Raw genomic sequence first — 26,482 nt, 5'->3', positions numbered from 1 at the left:
AGGCGGTGTGCGTTCGCGATGTCGTTAGCTTCCCTTTCATTGATGCCGAGGTGTATGAAGACCTTTTGCAAGACGTCGCGTACTTTTTCGTCGGGTGTTTCATTAACGCCGTAAAAAAGAAGATTTGCGCGCCGATTGTAGATTTCCATTATGACAATCTTCTCTTCGAGGTCGGCGATGTTTTTTCCCCCATTTTCTTTTCAATTGCGGGGAGCTTTACATGCTGAAGGTTGACAACCAAATCGGAATTCATGCTAACAGAATCCTCGAGTTCGGTTTGCCTGCGCTTGATGGAGGCCACCTCTGCTGTGAGTAGGTCCAGTTTCACGCATACTGTAGCTGAGCTAGCGGTTATCGAACGCTGGATGTGTCGGCGAGCGTCAATTCGGGTTCCGCTTGCGGGCGAAGTAGCGGCTCACTCGGGCCTAGCTTGCTGGCACCTCTCGTAGTATTTGCACCTTGCGGGTCTGGAGATTGGGCGGGTCCGTTTGTGCTTACAGATGAACGTAAAGCCCTGGAATTAGCCATTTCCTTAAAAGTTCGCGGTACTTTACTCTGCTTCTAGTGTGGAATGAGATTCTAAGATATAAATGTCCTCTATAGTCCAGTAAAATCCTTGAAGCAGAAATGCTTAAGCTCGAGTAAGGGTTCGTTGGGTGAATAAAAGGGCGGTGGCTGGAGAGAGTAAAAATTACACGTCCGTTCCCATTGAAGTAAGTGTAAGTCTGCTGATTTTGATTTATCATTATTGATTTACCAAAAGAAGCCATTGGACTATAAAAATGCTTAAAATTAACCTTAGAGATCTCCTCAGTAAATCTATCTGTCTCAAGCGTGAGTGGAAGCAGAATATTGCGCAGAAGAGACAACAGTATATAAGATCAAGAGGTAAAAGAGGGGGGTGAAAGAGAAAGAGAGAGGGAATATTAAAGAGTGAATGGAAGGAAGAAAAGGCCAGAAGGAGAGAGGAGATAAAATAAAGGATATAAATGTAATTATACTACCTCATGTACTGTTCATACATGTCTTTCCTCTTCAAATGCAATTTTACTCTGAATACTCCTAAATTAAGAATTTTGATGCAGATGACATTTTACACCCCCCCCCCTCCAAAAAGTATATATATATATATATATATATATATATATATATATAATTCTTTTCATCAATCTACAAAAGGCGTAATAACGTATTGTTGGATGTTAGTTATTAATACATGTACATGTAGTTTCAAATGCAAGCATAAATATCATATATTTTACCTTGACTCATAGGTAATCATCATGTATTTATCATGTCATGGCATTAACTGAGAAAGTTTAAAATTATACAATTAATAATAACAACGGTTTTACACGTTGCTTTTGAAATGCCTAATTTAAAGGTCGATTTTCTCTTTGTCTTCTTCAGATTCAATTGTCTTTTCCATCACGTATATGACTTCAAGTAATGAAATAAAGAGGTCTTCTTGAGTGGAGGATTCAATCTGAGGAAAAAAATGTTAAGAACAGATTAATTGCTTCTAACTTTCAGGCTCATGAATTTTCATACAACAGTAATGATATTAGTATCACGCACACAACTTCAAAATATAGTAGTGGTGGTTTTTACCTGACTGCTAAGAAAGCATATTAAAATACTTGTTAGTAAACAACCAGAGAACCGACGGTTTTAGGTCCTCTCCGAGGGACCTGGTAATGAGGATTAATGCCTTACCAAAGGGCACTAGCGCATCGACTTGGTTTCGAACCCGGGTCACCGGAATAACGAGACCACTCCTCTATCATGGACTTCGTAGTAGATTGTTTTACTTGTTTGTTTGTTTTTCTTATTTAATATCCGGCTTCAGCTTTGTCGACTTACGGCGCACAGACTACATCTTTCTGTAGTATATTTCGAATGTACTTGTTGTTAGGTGGTTAAAATTGGTGTGATTATTTGTATAGATCATCTTGCCATAACAATCATTTAAATACCATCACACCAAAACACTTCAATGCAGTCCGTCAATTATTTTGCTTAAAGAGATTGGGTATCTTTACCTCAGATTCTAAACAAAATCCTTGATTAGCTCATGCTGCAATCATAAGTATAAACCTTAAGGCCAGTCAGGAATCCCATGACTTTTACAAGCCGATCACCTGTCTGATTATCAAGATATTTATGATTGGAATTCGAAATGTCAAAAACCGTTTTCGCAACGGTTTTCATACGACTACAGTCTAATAGGGAAAATGAGTATGGTAAAACTGGTCCTTCAAAGATTTTTACTTTTTTGAGGCGCAATTTGTTTAGGGCTTCAATATTTACACCACATCACAGACACTGATAACACGTAGGACCATACATCTCAGATTTTCAAAACTTGAAACACTGTTAAACAATGCCTTTAATCATGGTTCAAACTTTCGTCATCTATAGAAATAAATCGATCATTGCCGTTGAAGGATGAAGTATATGCAAGTCAATACATGTTTCATGTTCGTCTTGTGACAGCAGCAGTTTTAATGAATAAATTAGACCTTAATAGGATTTGTACATACTAACATATAACCAATCCAAAACTTGTGTAAACAAAAATCCAGGTAATTATAATACTAATGTGTTTACAGTAAAGATACTGTGTCTATACTAACAGACTTTGTTAGGGCTTGTGAACTTTGATTTGTTCCTAATTATCAACAACTGGTCAAAAGGTTAACATTTAATCTTTTGGGAAATTTGTTCAAACACGTAGCAAGATTTAACAAAAATAAATTTTGTACACGAAGACGGCATTAATTCTCAATGAATTTGTAAATAGTAAAGAGGTGTTACTATTAACGAAAGTGGCGGTTGTTGCGAAGTGGTGTTGAAAACATCCGTCATCCTGTTATGATTGGTATTTAATTTAATATATATAAATATATGTATATTCAGTTCTCCCCCTTTTTTGTGGGGGGTGGGGGTAAAGCAAATAATTATCGCTAGCAGTCTGCTGAAATTCGTTTGGTTAAAGGAATAACACTCAGTAACGACACAAATCCTATGTAATGTTGATAAACTTGCCTGACTGGTCTAACGCTTGCATAGTGATCTGATATTGGCCCCACAGTGGCTGTTTATGTCGGTTGGTTATTTTAGGTTAGGTTTAGGAGTTAGGATTAAGTGAATAACAGGACGGCAGTGCAATGAACCGGTTTACTAACATATTCAAATATATGGATGTTTCTTTCCTTGTGACGATTTATTCTATTGACCCGTTAACAATGAATGAACTATAATTGGAATTCAGTCTGCATACATTACGTATTGATATGTCGGACAAACCTATGGCAAGCTTTCGGGTTGTCCATATAATAACAACCTGTTTTTAAACAGTATGCATACACTTTGAGAATGTTAGCAAACCGGTATATTAACCGTCGTACTCACGTTTTGATGTTACGTTTTAAGGCAATTTCGCTACATACATATACCAAGTGTACAATGGTATAAAATTAAACATGTTTGTGAGTGCATTAGTGAATATGCACTGCACGCAGGTTAAGTTACAGTAGGATAATGAACGAGACTTATCGAGTTCATTGTCCGTCTCATTGTGACTTAACTAAGTGCAGTGCATATCACTAATGCACGAGCTGAAAACATGTATTATTTGTAGATGGGTCTACAATATGAGTATAAAGTCGAAAGATTAACGGTTATGCACGCACACGTGATACATTTCAACGCTTTTCATTGGCTACATTCTCTTATAATATTTGATATTGCAAAACGCTATCAATGGCCTCATAATATTATCTTCATCAGTCATTTAGGCATAAGTAAACTTTGATCGGCGATCTGTGCCTCATAATTGTAAACGGAGTGTTATCAAGATAAAAACTAGTTATCATTACGAAATTATCCCAGCGGTTTATATAATTAAGGGCCAGCTAGTCTGTCGTAAAAAGTCTCGTTTTAACGTTAAGCGAAAACTATTTTTAATTAGGAAGAAATTAACTGTTTTGTTTATATCCAATTTGTGAAGAGTTGTCAAAGTAAATAAAAACTATCCATTTCTACTCGACAACTTGAACACAGCTAATCAAAGATGGTCAAATGCCCAAACCCAACTGAATTTTAAGTGTAGTGTTAGTCTTGAAAAAAAACCAAATGCTTGATGAAGTCCTAAGGTCTGATTGGACTCAACTTGCTTTCTAGTGAAGGCTTGTAGAATCTCAAAATCATCGAAGCCAGTGAAAGTTTCTGTAACTTTTAAATCTACTGGTACCGAAATGAAAGACTTCTATAGGAGTCTAAGAGCACGAAATCACGGACCCCTCATATCACAACATCGACAAAGTAATACAATTCAATCTTTACACCTATTAATTTATCAACGAACTTCATATCATCATTGCATTACTCAACAGATTTAACCCACTTATAGGTGTGTACAATATGCGATCTTCGACCTCATAGAGATTTGTAACTTTATCTATCTCAAAAATTGTTTTGCATAATTATCGCAAGTACCAAGCTGAGCCGTCTAACTCCTAGTACGGAGCTGTACCTTGTCACATCAATGATGACCTTGATAAAATATTGTTTGGGCAACAGGAGTGTTGTAGCTGGCATTGGTTATTAGGAATCCATCACGGCAGCCGGTTTCCTTCTTCTTCTGGAAGAAAGATAAACTTTAGACATGATTGGGGCTTTGGATGACTTTTCATATCTTTTATAACTTTCATCAACTTTCGCGAGTTTAAGTCTTTACTCATTGGGATTGATAAAACATTTTGTATGAACATTTTATTGCGGAAAAGTCACTTCTGTGAGAAAAGGACCCTACTGAACGGGAAGGATTTCAGGCGCGAGTTCAACGTCCCCGTCCTGGAAGGTTCTGGAGGAAATACCTTGTGGAAGTTACTGGAAATATGCCTCTAGAAGAGTTGTATCCATATTAAACTTTATCATGGGTACCCCTTGCACAGTAAACTCCAAACGTGGTCTTAGATCCAGCGGTACCGTCATGTGGTCGATTTTCTTGATCTTTCATCTCAACCTGCTGGCTCACGTGACCAAGGCTGATGACAGTGTACCTGACTTCGACTGTGATTTTGATATGGATTTATGCGGGTGGAATGCAGACCTAACGGGTGCTATCAGCTGGACCAGACTATCAGGACCTACACCGACCCCCGATACCGGGCCGTCTTCAGACCATACATCAGGGTCAGGTAATACGTTAGGATGATAATGATCGTTAGAATAATGATGACGATAAGAGTGTGAGAGAGAGAGATAGCGCGATGACAAAATGAGGTAGAGAAAGAAAGTTTCAACGAGATCCACATTTAATACATTATAACGAAAGAAAGTAATTTACATGAAGACATGGATTGAAGGGCATATTCAAACTATCAATCTAAATTGGAAGCATACACATATTCAACTCTATTAAAATGAAAGGAGGGCGAACAGTGGGGAATAAATAGAGTACAAAATATGTTCAGCAAAACATAACAGTAAACATAATATTACATATTTACATTCTATAGTTGGCGGTTTGAGTGTGGAAAGAAAGGAAAAAGAAGAGAGTGAGGGGAGATGGAGTAAGGGGGAAATAGAGAGAGAAAGAGAGAGAGAGAGGGAGAGAGAGAGAGATTGACAATCAGAGAGACAGGAGAAAGCGATAAAAGAGAGAGGGAGAGGGAGAGAGAGAGAGAGAGAGAAGGAGACTGACAATCAGAGAGACAGGAGAAAGCGATAAAAGAGAGAGAGAGAGGGAGAGGGAGAGGGAGAGAGAGAGAGAGAGAGAGTGAGAGAGAGAGAGAGAGAGAGAGAGAAAATGAGAGGGAGCGAAATGGGCAGTTTTAACATTAGGCAATGTCTAAATACAATTCATAATAACGTCAAAAACGTCACATTGATATCGATTCTACATTGAAAAAAAGAGTCACATATTCAATTTATTTTGAGATTATAGATCACAATTATAGATTTTCGATATAAAAATTGTGAGCTTGGGTTGAAACATAGATGAACCAAACAAATTATTGTAAACAATAGGTTCCACATTTTGGAAAAAGTATTGCACAAATGATCGATCATTGAGTAGCCGTATCAGGTGAGGCATTGGGCTATTTCTGTGGCGCTCTGTTTTGCATTTTATTCTGTGTGCTTGCGTTTATTTCGCACATTAAGACCATGAGCTTACATTCTAGTGGGTGGTAACCAGTCATGAAATCGTGAGTAGGGTACAGTTTAACCTTGGCAAATTTCAGATACAATGTTAGATGGCGGTCTTTGAGGGATTGCAAGCAACAATACTGGCAAGCATGATCATAACTACAGTAATCGGAGCCAATCATGAGGCGGCATGCTCTTTTTTGGATGACTTCATTCTGAGCATGTTGACGTTTATGACGTCAATGATGATGATATAAGTGGAGATAACAGAGAGGATGAAAGTTGGAGGACGAGAGGGCAGTCTGCTTAGGCCCAATGAAATTAATAACAAATAAAAGAGTATAGCAGTAGTGAATGCTGGGTAAATATGCCACTGCCCCCAATTTAATAAACTTAATCGTCCTCATCATATTTAAAATGAGCAAATATAAAAATCTACTCTACGCCTAGTCGCGATTTCAGAAGATAAAAAATAGGGTAGACGGGGGGGGGGGGGGTTCTCGCCCCCAAGTCCCCCTCCCTTCCCCTTCCCTCCCCTCCCACCTAGAACTGTACATAACTCCGCCTAGATAAACGATCTAATATAATCCCAAGGAACTGCGTTTTGGAAGCTGTTTGCTTAGAGCAAACACGTCCTTTGACACTTGGACTATTAAAATAGCGACAGTTAAAACAAAACTATTTTTGATAAGGAAATAACAATGTAACACTTGAAAATACGGCCTCATGCGGTGATAGTGGTGGGTGTGGTGGTGGTGATGATATAAGGTATCATCACCAATTCCATCACAGGTTCCGCCCACTTTATTTCGTTTTACTTTTCTTTCTCCGCCCCGTTGCATAAGCCTTACCATTGGTGGTAAGTTACGTGTACCATTGATGGTAACGTTGCCATTAGTTATATGCAATGGGACCCTGTTCCTCAATCCGCAATACAAATAATGTTTACTAATGCGACATAGGCGTACAAATTGAAGAGGCAATTACTTTTAAAACCCCACTGCAATACTTATGGCTACTTGCGCCCTCTATATAGCAAACAATGCCCAAGTGGTGACTGTTGGTCCCCCATGGTCCCTTTTTTAATTGAGAGCTGATTTGATGAGATAACCACCTGTCAGTGACCATGCAGGGAGGTCTAATCCCTGCAGGCCAAGCTAGTGCAGATAGGCTTTAACACGGTATTTTTCTTCCTGCTCTTTCTTTCAACCTCCAATAGGATTCTATCTCTACACCGAGGCTGGGGATCAAGACTACGGTGCAATGGCGACCTTGATATCACCTTCCATCCCAGCCCTGGGCACGGATGGTGCTTGCGTAACCTTCTGGTATCACATGTTGGGTAGTACCATGGGAAAACTCTTCGTCTACAACCCAGAGAACAATGAGAGATGGACGAAGAGTGGTAACCAAGGCAACGTCTGGCTGCAGGCGAACGCCTGGCTAGAACCATCGTCTGATGCAACACAGGTAAATTAGTCAGGGGTTACTCACAGGGGCAGCAAAGTTATAAACGGTGTTATGAAATTTATAAAATATCAAGAGAAACCGAAACTTAAACCTTTTTGCCCGAATTCATAAAGGAGGTTTGTCGACAAACCTTGGTTTTCGTGCGTCATATGACGCGTTTTGACGCGTTTTTACAAACCAGGTTTGTAAAAAAAACGCGTAAAAACCAAAGTTCGTCGACAAACCTCCTTTGTGAATTCGGGCCTATAAGTTACAAAGGATACTGAAACGTTTTGGCTTCCAAATAATGTATATCCATTAATGTCGTTAACTAATTAAAAAAAGCGTTGTTTGGGTCTCTGTATATTAAGTCAGTGATTTCATTGACAACACACCCAAAATGCCCAGCTTTTAAAGCCCACTGTACTACTTGAAGCTACTTGCGCCCTCTATATAACAAACAATGCATAATCGGTGACCATTGGTCCCCCATGGTCCTCTTTTTCTTATGTTAACTGAGAGCTGAGTTGATGAGATAACCATCTGTCCAGTGACCTTGCAGGCCAGTCTAATCCCTCCTGTAAACTATGGCAGATACGCTTTAAGTAGATACACTCTTTTTATGTCTGTATTCAATGATTTACAGAACATTCTTTCATGTCGTTAAATATTATGAATCAGGATTATTTACTTCCATACTACTAACAGAAATGAAAATGTTTTGCAAGAAGTATTAAGCTTTGTAAATTTGCATGGAATATGAGTAAAAGCAACCAAAACAATCGATCAAACAAATTCGGTAATCTGACTTTTGCCCGGGTTGTATTTCGTCAAAAGTACGTACTTAGTCGGTCTAGGAAATCATCGCAATGCAACTGATGAAGGAGAGTGTAGTAGTAGTATGTATTGACCGTTCCATTAAAAAAATGCAAAGTAGTAAAAAGTAATATACAATATATACAAACACAGAGGAAGGGACTGGATTGTCAAAATGTAACTGTGCCAAGCATGACACGGCTGGTTTTCCAAATATATATACAAACAAAACAAAATGAAAACAAAAACAAACAAAGATACGTGGATTTCATGATAATATCGATAATTAAAATTCACCAATTGGATTACAAGACCATCAAAGCTAAGGTTGTCATGGGTTTTACAACACTAGCTTATGCGACAAAATACTCCGTGGTAATTTCCCACACTAACCGAATGCATAACTTCACCCCTAGATTCAACCCAATTCTACACCTAAACCTATCCCTAAAACCTGACGTAATACCAATTTGCAATCCTAACCCAAGCCTACATTTTAAACGAAATAAAGCCCGTATCAAATGGCGCCGGAACAAATGACGAAACACTTTGTCATGGCATTCAGAAAATTCCTAGGGAAATTCTAAACTTTCATTTTCAGAGCTCATTTAAAGGGATTTGATATCTTTGCCTCAGATTCTAAACAGAACCATTTTGCTAATGCTGCAATCATAAATATAAAACTTTAGGTCAGTTAGGAAACCAATGAATTTTATAAGCCGATCGCCTGCATGTCTGATTTCCAAGATATTTATGATTGGAAGTAGAAATGTCAAAAACTGTTTGCCTCACAGTTTTGAACAGTTTTTTATAACAGTAAAGTCTAGTGGGGAAAATGAGTATTGTAAAACCGGTCACCCAAAGATTTTAAGCCAATTTTGTTAGGGCTTCAATATTACACTCCATACCACAGACACTGATAACACGTAGGGCCATGCATCACTCAGATTTGTAAAATTGGAAACATTGTTAAACAATGCCTTTAAACGCATGGAAGAATTAACGAAGAGACACACATCGTGTCTCCCTAACTATGGCTATCTATTGGCGTGCCATCAACAACAAACTACTACTCCTTGTACATTTCTCTTAGTCGGAGGATTCAACAACCATGCACTAAAGTTAGTCCCCTTTTCGAGAATACCACCCGATGAAGTTCTTATTTTATCTTAACATCGTTCACTATACAAACTAAAACAATATTTGACTGTTTTCATCAATATTTTTATGTTCCGCTCCATCAGGTCTTTATCACAGGCATGATTGGCGGGAAACACTACTCTGATATCGCTATTGATGACGTCATGATCCATAATGGATATGTGTGTGAGGAATCATGTAAGTATACTTATTTTGTCTGTTTGGAGTCAAAAGGGCCTTAGCTCCATGTAATATTATTTGAGTTAACGCCTAGTTATATTAATAATGATAGTAATAATAATAATAATAATAAAAATAACTAGTATTCAGTACGCTCTCCATTGTACACTATATCACAGCGTTTACACAAAATCATACATACAAAACATACAACTAAATTTCATCAGAAAAGGCACATACACAATGTTAGAAAGGGATAGGGAAAAGAAAAGGGCTTAAGTTAACTATTCATGGAAGAGGTATGTTTCTTTAAGAGTTAAGAAATTCTAGCTATCAACAGATTCACCCAACAGGTCGTGTGTCTGAACAGGATGGCTATACGGAAAGATGATTTCAAACAGTAACCTAAAGGAGTTAACGAGCAATATTTCATTAATCTTATATGACTTATGTTGGATAGTATATGACAAATATTTACCATTGTTAAAGGTACATGTATTTGATGCATTTTTTCTTTTTAATCCAAAGGCAAAAGTTGCAGCTTTGTTTTTACGGGTGTCCGAACACACAGCCACCATCATACCAAAACCATTGCGTTGCTCAAGGGGCGGTGCCACTTTTGTTTTTGTTTGGAGGAGGGGGGGGGGGGGGGAGGGGTAATTGAAATTGCTCCTGAGTTGATTTTTCTGAAAGTACTTGCGATTTTCTTGAAACATTTATTGATATCCGGTTGCGATCAATTTAATTCATTCGCAGCTGTTTATAAAAACTGGCACAATTGTGTGGCTCTCATCGGTCTGAAGGAATATGAATTTTTGTCTCTTTGTTTGAATTTCAGCACCCGGTCCCCATGATTGCGACTTTGAGGCTGACCTGTGTGCATGGAACCAAGACATTGACAACGACATTGACTGGACCAGGGCATCAGGACCCACTGGCACGGCTGGGACAGGACCAGCAGCTGATCATACCAAGGGAGATGAAACCGGTGAGACAGAGGGAGAGGGGGGGGGAACAAAGATTGACAGAGAGAGAGGAGGAGATGGGGAAAGGGATAGAGAGAGAGGGAGAGAGAGAGAGAGAGAGAGAGAGGGTGCAGGGAGATGGAATGGGAGGCACGGAGAGAAAAAGGGAGCCACCGACACGGCTGGAACAGGACCCGGAGCTGATCGTATCAAGGGAGATGAAATATGAGTAGAATGGAGAGGCAGAGAGATAATAGTGAGTGAGTTGGGGGGGGGGGGGGTGAGCGAGCGATAAATGGGGTAGAGAGAGAGAGACACTGCGACACTTCGGACAATTACCCCCTCTACAATCACCCTCGGCCAATTACAAGCTGGACAATTACTCCCCAAGGACAATCACCCCCAGAGAATTACTCCCGGAAAAAACCCTAGGGCATTTAACCCCCGGAGACAATAACCCCTAGTAGACGACACCCCAGGGAAATTACCCTCCAGAAATTACACTCTAGGACATTCACCCCCCCCCCCCCCCCGCGAGTGTGTGTGTTTTTTTTTTTTTTTTTGTTTTTGTTTTTTTTTTTTTTTTGTTTTTTTTTTTTGGGGGGGGGGCGGGGGGACCCGCACGTGATATATTTAGTCAATCGTCTTCTAAGGGGGTAATTGTCCTCGGGGTGGGTCGATTGTTTAGGGGGCAATTGTCCTGATACGCGACACTTCCGATACAGGAACAATAGGGATAAACTGAATAGGATACAGGTGATAGACAAGCAAATAGAAGGGAGAAGAAGAAGAAGAACAGAGAGAGAGATAAAGGAGGGAGGAACATGAGGGATACTAGAGAGTGTAGATTTTATTACTTTATTTTATGACTTGTCATCGAGGATCCACAGGAGATTAGTAATTCCAACCTTATTCATGCGCAAGTTGTCCAGTTACGTAATCAAACTGTGTCTTCTTGAAAACCAGAACAATGATCTGCGATGGAAAGAAATTGACTCATAACCGGCCGTAACTTCGTAAAAATGTGACATTGTGTTTAGGTGACGGATTGAGTACCAATCTTTGGTGAGGTGAAAGATATGAATGAAGGAATGATGTCTACATATTGGTAAAACAGACATTTGAACATTTTGGGAAAAACGTTATCCGTCACTTCGTAAAAAGAGGACGCAATGCCTTTTTTGTTTGTATCTTCTTTTTTCATTCCATTCTGGAAACATTTGAACTTCTTTATTTTCCATGCAAAGGTTACTACATATATGTGGAGCCTATTGATGAGGGCTCCTATAACACAGCCAGACTGGTATCCGACACCATTCTCAACTCTGATGACAACGGAACGTGTATGGAGTTTTGGTATTACATGTCCGGTACCTTCTATGAAACGATAACAGTCTATAAATGGATCGTTGGTCCCAGCGATCAGGAGGATGTCATGTGGCAGGAAGATCAGTCACGTGGCCCTCAATGGAATCAAGTCCTTATACACTTCACAGACACAGACTATTACCAGGTACGTGCTAATGGTTTATTACCTAGTGCCTAGTGGATAAGTCGTCGGACTGAGGATCACAGGGTCCGCGGTTCGAGTCCCGACGCGGCACTAATATCATTTGGCAAGAAATTAATCTACACTTGCCACTCTCCACCCAGGTGTTAAACGGGTACCAGTAGGAAGGAATTCCTTGAATGCTGTGAGCGCCGAAATCGGCAGCCTATCATAGCCGGGTAATGTTGGAGCGCCTTGAGCACCTTGCAAAGTGGGTACTAGACCGAAAGCTTCAGTCTCTATATCGTCGGTTGTTCCACTGAGACTACGTCTGGCTCCACTAGACCTCCGGATATTAGTGGAGCCAGACGTAGTCTCAGTAGAACAACCGACGATATAGAGACTGAAGCTTTTGGTCTAAGTGGGTACGTGCGCTATGTAAGAATCCAATATTATTATCAGTATTATACTCAGTGATGATTGTTATTATTTATGATTAAATGATTATTAGACGATATAGATAGTAGACCAAATGGACATTAGACAACCTGGGAATTAGACCGACTGAAAATTAGACTAAACGAGCAATAGACCAAATGGGTAGTAGATTCATTGAAGATTAGACCAAATGGAAATGAAACAAAATGACTATTAGCCTAAATGATTATTAGACCATGTGGGTAGTAGAATGACTGGGTGTAGACTATCTGAGAATAGATTAATTGGGTAGTAGACGGGCTGGGTGTAGACCATCTGAGAATAGCTTAATTGGATAGTAGACGGACTGGGTGTAGACCATCTGAGAATAGATTAATTGGGTAGTAGACGGACTGGGTGTAGACCATCTGAGAATAGATTAATTGGGTAGTAGACGGGCTGGGTGTAGACCATCTGAGAATAGCTTAATTGGATAGTAGACGGACTGGGTGTAGACCATCTGAGAATAGATTAATTGGGTAGTAGACGGACTGGGTGTAGACCATCTGAGAATAGATTAATTGGGTAGCAGACGGACTGGGTGCAGACCAAACGGTAATTCACCCATGCATACCATTTCGTGTCATAATAATGGATTTTTACACTATGTGTTTTGAGTTCCATTCTAAAAGAAAAACAAGACAATATTATGTAAGTACTTTCATTCGTGTGTCATGTTATACAGGTTACCTTTGAAGTAGAAACCTCGTATTCTAGCACGGCGGAAGTTGCACTAGATGACATTGTATTCCATGACGGCAAATGCAAAACGCCAGGTAAGTATATGAAACATATGGTTTTATAAGGTATTAGATTAAACTCATTAACAAGTAGTATTTGTGTGTAAGGGGTGGGCGGGTGTATTCTCAATGCGAACATAATTCTTTCTGGCATTAATGCAACAAACACACACAAAAACAAACTGATAATTAAGCCTACAATGCCTTCAATTTACAAGCCTTTCGCTTCTATACGTCGGCCCAGGCGCGTACGCAGGATTTTTTTCAAGGGGGGGGGGGGGGGGGGGGGGGGGGGGGGGGTAAGAGGTCACTTTTTTTCTTTTTTTTTTTGGTCCGAAAATTTCGCAACGACTCAGTCAGCCGCTGAATAAGCGGCTAATAATGTCGGCTGTGGGCATAATTTTTTTTTTATAAAAAAAAAAAAAAAAAGAAAAAGAAAGGGGGGGGGGGGTTTTAGGTTTTTTAGGGGGGTTTACATACATAAAATTACCAAAGGGGGGGGGGGTTAACCCCCTAAACCCCTCCCCCCCCCCTGCGTACGCGCCTGCGTCGGCCTCTAAATTTACAAACATTTGTTTCCTTCTTAATTTTCTTTTCTTGTTTTCGAAAATCGAATTATTATGCAACTTCTCCTAAATTATGGAAAAGCTTAGGAAGACGTTTGTTCTTTATTATCCAAGTCACGTTGCACATTTATCTATTGTAAATTTGTTTAGACCGATTATCATCCATGCTTTGCACATTTATACATGTTATTCTGTTTCATTTCATGTGTGGAAAAGAAATATATGTACATTGAATTAAATACCTTAACCGCAAGGGCTTGTGGTTTCGGGAAATTAAGCTCCAACTAATCAACATATCTTCAACCTTCATTATTCATGTCTATTGTTTTAAAGCCCCTCTGCACTAGTTTGACCAGAATGGAATAGAGGGATTAGCGTGGTCACTGACAGAGGGGTTCTCAATTAACATAAGAAAAAGAGGATCATTGGGGACCAACGGGCACCGCTTATGCATTGTTTTCTATATAGAGGGAGCAAGTAGCTACAAGTAGTACAGTGGGGCTTTAATGAATAACACTTCATATATAATTATGAGGTTATAATGATATACTTTGACGAGCATTTCTATTGTTGAATACTTATCTCTTGAGTGTCGATGAATAGCGTCTTTGCATGTTTACATGATAACTTTGCTTGAACTTAATTCAATTCTCTCCATTTAATTCACAAACTAAGGTTAATCATGTGAATTGTATGTTGTCTACACTTCACGTTTCCTATGTATTTTTCCTGATATTCCGTGTATTTTAATAATACTCGATCTCTAGATCAATGTACCTTTGAGAACGATGATTGCAGCTACATCCCTGGCTCTGGGAGCGACTTCGACTGGACCCTGGTAGAGGCAAACTCTGGCGGGTCGATACCGCCAACTGACGTCACCTACAACAGTGCTGAAGGTAGGATAATGCCACAAGAAGATCAGGGGCTGCAGGGGCCGGAGGGGAGTGGGGGGGGGGGGGGGTGGGCATAAGGGGCTAATTCGCCCCTTTTCGGGCTATATACGCCACACATGCCAGACTTCTGGACACACCGGTGTCAAATTGTCTGCTTTTAAGAGCCAAGAAACATGTAACTACAGATATTTGCCCCTGTTAAAGTTTCTTTTATTATTATTATTGTTATGTTGTTGTGTGAGTAGGTGGGAGGGGGGGGGGGCGTAGTATGTCATTTTTAAGTTCGCACCACACCATTTTCAAACAGCCATTGACCATTCATAGATCCATTTACCACTAACGGACTTTGTAATAATAATAATAATAATAATTTGCCTTTCAAATAGAGTAATTTCCCTGTAGCCTGATAGACTTGAAACCCGACCCTGGGCTTAAGCTTTTGTTCCAAAATCAGGTTTAAAAGTGGATGTTATTAGTCTGAAGTCTAACTGTTCCTTTGCTACACGGTACCCTATACCCGAGTTTAGATTAAAAAATAAAGTTGAGTGTTGGTCATGCGATTGTACTGTAAGAGAAATAGTGTGGAATCGATCAGAAAAAGTTGCTCATATAGCATATAAGTATTGGTGTGTACTGCATGGTTGTTGAATCATCAAAATGATAAGAAATTTGGCCCAGTATTGGTGTATATGGGACTACACAAACATGTACACAAACGGGCCTCATTTTTAAGCTGTTACTAATTTGTCATACCTAAAATATAAAGGCATTTAAAGAGCCATGCTTTTCAGGGACATTTTTTTTATCTGATGTTCTTCCAAACTTGCATAATAAGAATGGTGACGCTCACAAACTATTTTCCCCTCTCCCCAGAACTCAACTTTATCTTTAAATAAATAAGTAGGATATGGACCAATGTGTGCGCATTTTAAACTCCCTGGCGTTTCAACCAGGCGCCATTCGTTTGTTCAACGCACACACTAGGGACTTTTAGATTCTGCACGACGAGAACGTGGACTGCCCTTTTAAGGCAATGTGACGTCCTTTTAAGGCACTGGCAGTGACGTCACATTGCCTTAAATGGGCAATTCGCGTTCTCGTCGTGCAGAATCTAAAAGTCCCTATTGCTGACGAAGCACCACACGTGTTCGCATCATACCTTGTGCTCACGTTGCACCTCGTGCTTTTCTCTCTCTCTCTCTTTATTTGCATTCAGGCCACATGCTCTTCGCTGATCTGTCATCTCTGACATCCAATAGCCTGACAGGAATAGTAGAAACCGGTTATCTAGATTCTACAGACGCTGATGGGAGATGCTTTCAATTCTGGTACTACATGGGTACATCCGGGGTCTCTGTGTTAATGGTGAGCGACTAATAAAGGCGGGAAACGTGAAAGGGTCCCCAATACACCCTTTCGCGGTCACAAGAGTGCGCATGCGCCAACACGGGCGCCATTTTAACTTGCGAGTAAATATGGATATTGTGAGGAATGTAAACAAATTTGCAAGGATATAATTATACGCGCTGGGGGATGCGCATGCGTCATGTGCATATTTTTCACATTGCGCATCGCTCGAATCTGTGACGAATGTTTACTCGCAAATCAAATGCGGCCTTAGCCGTGTAGGGGTGTATTTAGGGTCAGAAGATCTGCAGAACAATAGGCTTTCACTCACTGATCTAAGTAAGATGTGAACATGGCAGTCACAAGGGTAGAGGTGTTGTGGTCTAGTGGATAAGTCACTCGACTGCAGATCACAAGGTACGGGGTTCGACTCCCGACGTGGCACTAATGTCCTTTGGCAAGACGTAAATCTACATTTGCCACTCTCCACCGCAGGTATTAAAGATTGTATGTCCCTTTTGCAGCCAACATCAAAATCTGTAGAACTTTGCAGGAATTATGAATATGCCATGTATGTCCTATCTGTAAAATGTAAACATTAGTAGTGTCCTAGTATTCAAATTATGCAAGGAAAACCGTTTACCTTCTAGACTTTATTGTCAAACACTATTGAGTGACTGACTGACACCTTTTTTACCATGGTATTAAAGCTAAAGACCAGTTATGGTCATGCGATTGCATTGTGAAAGAAACATTGTGGAATCTATCAGAAAAGGTCCGTTGATCATCTAGCATAGGTGTACTGCAACGTTCTGGAATCCTCAAAATGATAAGAAATTTGGCCAAGTCTTCATAAAGTTAGAATCACTGTACACAGAAAGATGTATATGGGACTACACACACGTGCGCGACACGTGCATTTGTATCTCTCAACAGGCAAGAGATACACTAATTTACCAAATATATCAATTAGTAGGCGGTTTCCCGTCAACATTTTTATCATCATGTATTATTAAAAACATATTCTTTCACATGATTGGTAATAAGAGTTTCCATTTATTTTTTTGAAATTTGGGCGTTTCCAATACTGGTCTTTACCTTTAACATACATAAAATGAGCTGTACGAGGTACATGAGCATTTATCTACATAACCCACTTCTTGTAATGACCAAAAATAAACTGATTGAACATTTGTGCAGCATACACCGTACGACCATTCGGTAAAAGGGTCTGAAAATCAGACTATTACTTAGATGATTGCAATCACTTAAGTCGATTCGACAACTAATGGTCGTTTTTCCCACTAAAAAGCCATTTTCAAGCCCTTTTGTTTTGAGGGAAGCTCTAAATTGGTATTGTCTTTCAAATACCGTTAGAATTTAACCTTTTCACTTGTTTGGCCTGCTGGTGGGACATAGCACCTTTAAATGGGTACCCAGTAGGATGCTAAAGTTAATAAGAAAGTGTGCGCTGGTAAAATGGCGGCTGACCAGAATGCCCCCAGGGTCTAGAGAATGTGCATACATTGTATGCGGGTAAGCCTCATTCCGATGACCGGGGTAATAATATATCTGTAAAGCGCTAAGGCACGTCGTTAATGTATTAGGCGCTATATAAAAACGGAATACTTTGAATACAGTCAAACATTTGCTTTTTTCTAATATATTTACCTTTTCCCATGATCTCTTTTTCTTATATATAAGCACTGAATAACTTTATAAAAGATAGTTGTAAAATTGTAAAATGCACAAAGTTGGACGTCTCCATGTGAAAAAGATCTGTGGATATTTGGGGGCCCGCCCCCCGCCCCCCAACTCCGGGGTCAGAGGGACCGCATTCGTGTTCCCGAAATCTCCGGTAAAGAGCTATTTTCGCGCGACAAAGTCTGGCCAGCCCGGCCCCCCCACTCAGTGTTATTTAGGGTACGCATATGCGTGTTCCAACCGACCCCCCCTTTTCAGCAAAAGTCCGGTGTGTAAAGTCAATACGGCTCGACCTTTTTCTTTTGTATACGAGCCTTTTTCCGCACCCCCCCTTTTCAGCAAAAGTCCGGTGTGTAAAGTCAATACGGCTCGACCTTTTTCTTTTGTTACGAAAAGGACATTTTGGCAACACGCATGCGGTCATTTTGAAACCTGAGTGGGGGGGCCGGGCTGGCCAGAGAATTGTAAAAAAGGGGGTGTATTTGACTTTTCACCCAGAGATTTCTTTAAAAAGGGGGCGTTTTTGTTTCTTTCTCTCTCTCTCTCTCTCTTTGAAAAGTGAGGGGAAATATGTACTCCGTTGGTATCACGGTGATACCAACGAATACCTGCGAATTAAAATACACAGACTATACAGATTTATTTAACAAAAGTTAGTGTGAGTTCGGTGAATGCATATGGTTCAACAGATTTGAATAGGCCATTTTCGTTATATGGTAAATTTAATGCATACATCTCTGCCATTTTACAAATTATTTCATTCACCTGTTACAAATAATTATATTCCAATAGTCGGAATGCGAATTGCATACCTGAATTGTTCTAGGTAGAACAAATATGCTCTGTCTTTCCTAACAACACGGAATGTAGGCTAATGATGCAATTCGCATTCTGACTATTGTAATATAATTATTCTTAACAGGTGGCTAAAATACTTGACGGTAACGAGGTACTATAAGATTTATGCATCAAATTTTTAATGTTAAAACGAAAATGGCCTATTTAATTGATAAATCAAACTCTAAAAAGGTGTTATGAATTCAACTCTTACAGGTGTATATGGAGACAGAGGTAGGTCAACGCACTATGCTGTGGGAGATGGATGGAGGTACTCATGCGGACGAATGGCATGTACAGGAAACAAACCTGATCAACCCTAGTAGCAGAATGAAGGTTGGTAGATATTTTTAAATTCTTACTGCACAATATCAATATGCCTCATAGTGCGGTATGGTATGTAATCCCGTAGGATTTTTTTACCATAATTAATTTTTTTTTTTGGTGTTGTTGTTGTTACTGTTTTGGCTTCAAACGGGTCCGAATTGGCCCAAAATGATGGAGTTCAAATTTTCAGACCCCTCCTTCATTTCCTGGGGGGGGGGGGGGGGGGTCCATATTGGTCGCCAAAATAACGCGCAATACGGAAATTTGGTGTCTTCGGGAAAATTTGAACCCCATCAATTTTTGATAGCTTGAACCCAAATGAATGCAAAAATGCAAAAATGCTTTGGCTTCAACTTTGGCACAAAAATCCTACGGGAGCTGTTTCAATGACATACCGTACCACACTATCATTGTATTCCCCCGAGGGATATTTTTTTTTGGAAATAATGTTTTTTTTAGACCCACTATTTAGGTTCAGGTATATAAGCTATAAAGAAAAGAAGAATGGTCACATCAGCCGTATAAATGATAATCGCTGGAGTGCAGCAATCAAACACTGGAAATCTAATGATTTAATGAAACGTAAAAGCTTCCGTGCTTCACGCGGGAGGGGGAAGGGGAAAACTGAATTCAGTCGAGGATTAAGAGTCGAGAACGGTACAACGAATCGTCTTCTTTCTCTAATGATTTGATGAAACGTAAAAGCTTAGGGGGGAAACTGTATTCAGACGAGGATTATTTGCGATAACGAATCGTCTTGTTTCTCTAATAATTAAATTAAATGTCAATGCTTCCGCGCTTCGCGCAGGTGGGGTAACTGAATTTAGACAAGGATTAAGAGTCGAGAACGGTACAACGAATCGTCTTCTTTCTCTAATGACTTAATGAAACGTAAAAGCTTCCGCGCTTCGCACGCGCGGATGGGGGGGGGGGGGGGGGGGGACTGAATTCAGACGAGGATTAAGAGTCGAGAACGGTGCAACGAATCGTCTTCGGTTTAACCCCCCCCCCCGAATCGGTTTAACCCCCCCCCCTTTTCGGTTTTTTTATGTGTGTATTTTGGAGCACCCCCCCCCCTTTTTGTGATGTTTTTTTTTAATTTAAAAAACAAACAAAAAAAGTGACCTCTTACCCCCCCTGCCCCCGCTTTTAGCGGCTGGCTGTGTCGTTGCGATTTTTTTTTGAGACCAAAAAAAAAAAAGGGGCCCCCCCCCCTAAGAAATCCTGGATCCGCGCCTGGGAGGGGGGGGGGGGGGGGAGATATTAATGAAATCTCCAGACAAGAGTGATTCAACCTGAATCAGGAATTATGTAAGATCTGTGAGGGGGGGGGGGGGGGGGGGGAGCGGCAGAGGAACCCGACTCGATCGGCTTATAACTCCCTTTTGAAACGGAACTATATAGCAACGACCCAAATTAAAGCTTATATATTTGTATGCATTTTCTTTTTTTAATTATACCCCGCCAAACTACAAAATAATGTAAATCCGCCCTTGAAGTGTATTTGACAAGATATTGGAAAACGGGGCTAAATCGGGCTAAATCCATTATATATAGCGTCAGGCCAGGCGCGCACTGTACTAAGCATGCACACATCGCTCTCCTCATGTCGCTCTCCGCTCTATCTCCTCCGCTCTCCTCTCAACAGGTGTCGTTCGAAGCGAGCACCACTGATTTCAATCAAGGCGGGGGAATCGCCGTAGACGAGATCTGGTTTGAAGATTCACCGTGTTCTCCGTTCGGCAGCTGCGACTTTGAGAACTCCTACTGCACCTGGAAAAATGACAGACAAGACGATGAGCTCAACTGGCAGCGTATTCGTGGACCCACACCTGGCGAAGACACAGGGGCTGATGTCGATCATACCTATGGTACCGCTGCTGGTGAGTTTGGTTTAGTTCTTCTCCTTCTTCTTCCTGAAAAGTGCAGGCTTCATGAAAAGAAGATCAACGCACTGTACATTATTCTGGTATTAATACTGGCAGTAATCAAACAGGGCTAGTGTATATTGGACTTACTCCAGCCCAGGAAGGCGTCGGCGTTGGAGCAGACGGAGATTCCTGCCCGGAGTTAGTATTGGAGCGGACTGATTTTATTAAAAGGTATTACAAAGTTTTGGTATGTGTAGTGATAGCTACATGTAGTTTAACAGAGTCTGCAAATACAGACTAGTATGTATAACTAAATATAGAATGACCTGCAACCCATGACTCATGCCAGGTCATGTTATGAAACAATGAGTACTTGTACAAGAGATGCCTACAAAGATGTCTGACTGACACAGAGCCTCAATAAAGCTATACAACTTATTAGTTCAATCAAAGCTCTCCAACTGGTCTTTTATAAGAACATAATATGGTGTCAGAACTAGGCAGCCAGTGTTTGTGCTGAGCGACCCAGCCTACAGTGTATATATATGGAGGAATCATTGAAATCAGGCCAGTTCAATCCAATTCTTTGTGATGTGAGAGATGATGAGAGCTAGAGGGCTTAGAGTCTAAGTGTATGTCCAGTGAATGTAGTTATGTCCATAATAGTTAGCGCTGTCGTTGTATGGATTGGAGTGCATAGTTCTGTGCCGGGCCAGTTCCAGTATAACGGGCAGTAAGCGTGACATATATGGGACATGAACATACAGAATAACTCAGTGAAAGTTAATAGTTGAGCTTAAAGTAATTGTTGCAAAGATACAAAAATAAAAAGCTAATTGTTATGCTGTTCATGTGAGTGACTACACTAGGCTAAGAAACAAAATGGCAAATCTCAGTCAACCTCCTCCACTCGACTTAAAGGGAAATATTTCCGAGAACTGGAGAAGATTTAAACAGAAATTCACTCTATACAATGTTGCCTCAGGAATGTCTGAAAAAGATGAAAAGTTACAAACATCAATGCTTCTACACGTGATTGGCGATGCTGCCTTGGAATTGTATAATACGTTTGTATTTGCTGAGGGTGAGAGCATGAAGCTTGAGAAAGTGTTGAACAAATATGAGGAATATTGCATGCCGAAACGTAATCTAACGTATGAGAGACATAGATTTTTCACAAGATCTCAGTTAGTGCATGAGAGTGTTGATCAGTACGCAACAGAATTGCGGAGTCGTGCTCAGTCATGTGAGTTTTCCATGTTGAAAGAGAGTCTTATCCAGGACAGAATTATCTGTGGTATTTTAGACGATGGTCTAAGAGAACGTTTGTTGAGGCAAGATGATCTTACATTGGTTAAAACGTTGCAAGTATGTCGTGCGGCTGAACAAACTCGAACGCAGGCACAAGCGTTGAGTTCCGCAGGGGGAAACGCCTCAATTCCGGTAGATTCTTTCAGCAAGACTAAGAAGAAATTTCCTGGTTCAAAGTCAAAACGGTCAGAACCTCAAGGTCGTACTAAAAGTAATGCATGTAGCAGGTGCGGAAACCGACATAGCAAAGACAAATGTCCCGCACAAGGTCAAACATGCAAGAAGTGCGGTAAGCAGAATCATTTTGCTAAATGTTGTAAAACCCCAGTAGCCAAGGTCAATGAACTGCAGCACTTGGAAGTAGATTCAGAAGGTTTCATGATTTGCTCTGTTGAATTAAAAGAATCCAATGATGAATGGATAGTTAATCTACTAGTCAATAACCAGCCGGTTGACTTCAAGGTTGATACTGGTGCTCAGGCGAATCTTCTTCCTGAGACAGTATTTCACAAATTGAAACCAAAACCAAAGCTACAAAAAGCCAAAGTGATGTTGACAGGTTATTATGAGACAGATATCCCGGTCAAAGGTCGTTGTTGTGTACAAGTTGAGTACAAAGGGATCAAACGCAATGTGCCGTGTCTAGTCATTCCTGGAAATCGTCAGCCTTTGTTAGGATTACGGACGAGTGAAGACTTGTATCTGGTGAAACGGGTGTATCATGTTGAGAAACAAACTGAACACGTAACGGGTAAAAGTGTAGTTCAAGACTATCAAGATGTGTTTGTAGGTCTAGGTTGTCTTCCTGGTAAACACCACATCACATTGAGAGAGGACGCACATCCTGTTCAACATGCATGTCGCAAAGTTCCATTTCCACTTCAAGATAAACTCAAAGACGAGTTAGATAAGATGGAACGAATGGACGTAATCACACGAGTTGATGAGCCAACTGATTGGGTGTCTTCTCTCGTGGTGGTGATGAAAAAGAACGGTCAGCTCAGGATCTGTCTAGATCCAAGAGACCTGAACCGAGCAATCAAAAGAGAACACTATCAATTGCCATCAAGAGCTGAAATAACTGCACATTTTGCAGGAGCCAAATACTTCAGCAAGTTAGATGCATCTAGTGGTTTTTGGCAGATCCAACTAGATGACGAAAGCTCCAAACTTTGTACGTTTATCACGCCATACGGAAGGTACAAGTTCTTGAGACTACCTTTTGGTATTTGTAGTGCTCCGGAAGTCTATCACAAGATAGTGCACCAACTGTTTGCACATATTCCGGGAGTTAACACAATGATGGATGATGTGATTGTATGGGGAACTACCCAACAGGAGCATGATGACAGGTTGAGAGAGGTTCTCAGCATTGTGAGAAAAATGAATCTCAAGTTGAACAAAGACAAATGCGAGTTCAATGTCAAGAAGCTCACATTCATTGGTGACTTGATCAGTGATCAAGGAGTTCAACCTGATCCAAAGAAAGTGTCTGCTATCTTGAACATTGAGAGACCGAAATGTCGGAAAGATGTCCAACGGTTCTTGGGTATGATCAATTACCAAGGGAAGTTCATTCCAGATCTGTCGACCAAGTCAGCAGCACTGAGACATCTACTAGACAAAAAGAATGTATGGACATGGGATCATGCACAAGAGGATGCATGGAATCAGCTGAAACAAGCTCTGATACAAGAGCCAGTCCTACATTTCTATGACTGCAAGAAACCAACCAAGCTGTCAGCAGACGCATCAAAGGATGGTATTGGTGCCGTGCTACTACAGCAATATGATCAAGATTGGGTTCCGATCGCATATGCATCTCGATCAATGACTGATGCAGAGACTAGATATGCACAGATCGAGAAAGAATTGCTGGCAATCACATACGCATGTGAAAGATTCCATCAATACATCTATGGACAACAAGTAGAAGTGGAGACTGATCACAAGCCACTTATTCCACTGTTTGTAAAGTCACTGGGTGACTGTCCCCTACGCATTCAAAGGTTACTCATCAGGGTACAGAGATATGATCTCAAGGTCTTGTACACGCCTGGAAAGTACATGTATACTGCTGATACATTGTCCAGAGCAGTAGATCCGAAGGCTGAGTTGAATGCTGAAACTGAGGAAGATATTAGAGTCTACGTAGATGCTATTGTCAAGAGCATGCCAGTTACATCGAACAAACGAAATCAGATTGTCGAAGAGACAAAGAAAGATGATCAACTGCAAGAGCTGCTAGGCATCATCAGAGATGGTTGGCCGGAAACGAAGCAGCAATGTCCAGTTAGAGTCAGGGAATACTGGAACATCAGGAGTGAACTCTCTGAAGCAGATGGCATCATCTTCAAAGGCAGCAAAATAGTGGTTCCCACTACGATGAGAAGGTTCATGCTAAACAAAATCCATGAAGGACACTTAGGCATCGAGAAGTGTAAGAAACGTGCTAGAGAAGTCATCTATTGGCCCAGAATTAACACAGACATCACTGAAATGGTCCAAAGTTGTACTTCATGCCTAATGTACAGACCAAAACAGCAAGCTGAAAGTCTACATCCTCATGACGTGCCGAACCGCCCGTGGGAAAAAGTTGCTGTTGATTTGTTCACGCTGAACAATAGAGAGTACATGGTCATCGTCGACTACTATTCACAGTTCATTGAAGTATGTACTATGACTTCTACTAGTAGCAAGGCCGTGATCAACCACATGAAAGCAGTATTTGCTCGCCATGGAACGCCGTGTGAACTCATGTCGGATAATGGTCCTCAATTTGCAAGCCAAGAGTTCCAGAGCTTTGCAAAAGAATGGGATTTTCGCCATACTACATCGAGTCCATATTATCCGCAATCCAATGGCCTCGCAGAGAATGCTGTGAAGATTGTCAAAAAACTCATATTGAAGTCACAGCACAGTGGACAGGATATCCACAGAGCTCTACAAGTCTATCGCAGTTCACCACTAGCATGCGGAAAGTCTCCGGCAGAACTCCTCTACAATCGTCGACTTCGATCAAATCTCCCCATGCTTGACAGTTTACTCGACAACCAACAGGTCAATACTCGATCAGTGAGGGGAAGAAAGGAGGATCATAAGGTGAAGCAAAAAGAGCGATTCGACAAACATGCTCGAGACTTGTCAAAGCTAAAGCCTGGAGATCATGTCATACTCCAAGACATGAAAACCAACACCTGGTCGAAACGTGGTATTGTCAGGTCTGTCCAGGATCGAAACAGATCATACCAGATCGAGACAGAAACAGGAGAGATACGTCGCAGAAACAGACGTCACCTCAGGCCAGTCCCACGTCAACAACAAGCCGAGTCTATTCCACTACCAACACAGGATGACTTCGAGCTAGATGACACTGCAGAAGCTACAGAGCAACCAGCATCTGAAGAAAGCTCAACTACGTCATCAACCAGAACCAGAAGCGGACGAGTTATTAAACCGCCAGATCGCTTGAACTTGTAAATAAATGAAAGCGAACTACAGAGAAAGACTTTCGCGTTTTGTAAATAGTTTATAGTTACAGAGTTCAACTTGGACTTTAAAACATAACTGCAGGATTGCATGAGCATGATATATATATTTGCATGTTATAGTTTAAAAATATAACCGGATTCAATTAGTCACTTGATTACAAAAATCAACAGATATCACTCAACCTCAACGGAGAATTCCAGTTTCGCGAATCGCAACCTTGAAAGATATGGACTGTCGCGTAATAAGTTATATATTTGAAAGCGACAGTACTCCAGCTTTAAGGGACAGAATAATGCCCTAGTACAGTCGCGAGTGTACAGGTAGTCCACCCTGTCACTCTGTACAGTTTAAGAAGTTTTATATATGTATATGTAAACCTCTTTTAAAGAAGGGAGGTGTAGTGATAGCTACATGTAGTTTAACAGAGTCTGCAAATACAGACTAGTATGTATAACTAAATATAGAATGACCTGCAACCCATGACTCATGCCAGGTCATGTTATGAAACAATGAGTACTTGTACAAGAGATGCCTACAAAGATGTCTGACTGACACAGAGCCTCAATAAAGCTATACAACTTATTAGTTCAATCAAAGCTCTCCAACTGGTCTTTTATAAGAACATAATAGTATGGGGTCATGAATTTGGTTCAAATTAACATATTGGAAGCATATACGTTCCTACAATACACATTGATCGTTGTCGCAGTTGAAATCGA

The 26,482-nt window shown here is 40.6% G+C and overlaps 3 protein-coding genes across 3 annotated transcripts in view; all 3 read left to right on the top strand.

Annotated features, from left to right (window-relative positions):
• Positions 1-4,939: 4,939 nt before the first annotated feature.
• On the top strand, positions 4,940-21,574 carry LOC115927778 (MAM and LDL-receptor class A domain-containing protein 1-like). Its single transcript, XM_030994051.1, has 11 exons — positions 4,940-5,204; positions 7,376-7,626; positions 9,666-9,759; positions 10,580-10,729; positions 11,954-12,219; positions 13,358-13,448; positions 14,746-14,877; positions 16,091-16,239; positions 18,979-19,098; positions 20,738-20,972; positions 21,561-21,574. The coding sequence occupies exons 1-11, from the start codon at positions 4,940-4,942 to the stop codon at positions 21,572-21,574; spliced, it is 1,767 nt and encodes a 588-aa protein (XP_030849911.1).
• The window catches only part of LOC105442246 (MAM and LDL-receptor class A domain-containing protein 2-like), a 91,869-nt gene continuing 86,124 nt past the window's right edge, over positions 20,738-26,482 (top strand). Inside the window, exon 1 of the mRNA XM_030994050.1 lies at positions 20,738-20,972. The gene's annotated coding sequence lies outside the window, so the exon portion shown is untranslated. The remainder of the gene's footprint in view (positions 20,973-26,482) is intronic.
• Positions 21,261-26,354, top strand: LOC115927538 (uncharacterized protein K02A2.6-like). The gene has a single exon (XM_030993578.1). It carries the CDS (start codon positions 21,843-21,845, stop codon positions 25,749-25,751), a length of 3,909 nt encoding a protein of 1,302 aa, XP_030849438.1. The 5' UTR covers positions 21,261-21,842; the 3' UTR covers positions 25,752-26,354.

The sequence above is a fragment of the Strongylocentrotus purpuratus genome, unplaced genomic scaffold (genome assembly GCF_000002235.5).
Source record: "Strongylocentrotus purpuratus isolate Spur 01 unplaced genomic scaffold, Spur_5.0 spur5_scaffold_20, whole genome shotgun sequence".
Lineage (NCBI taxonomy): Eukaryota > Metazoa > Echinodermata > Echinoidea > Camarodonta > Strongylocentrotidae > Strongylocentrotus > Strongylocentrotus purpuratus.
Note: the sequence above shows the minus strand (reverse complement) of the source record. Positions and strands in the feature narration are given on the sequence as shown.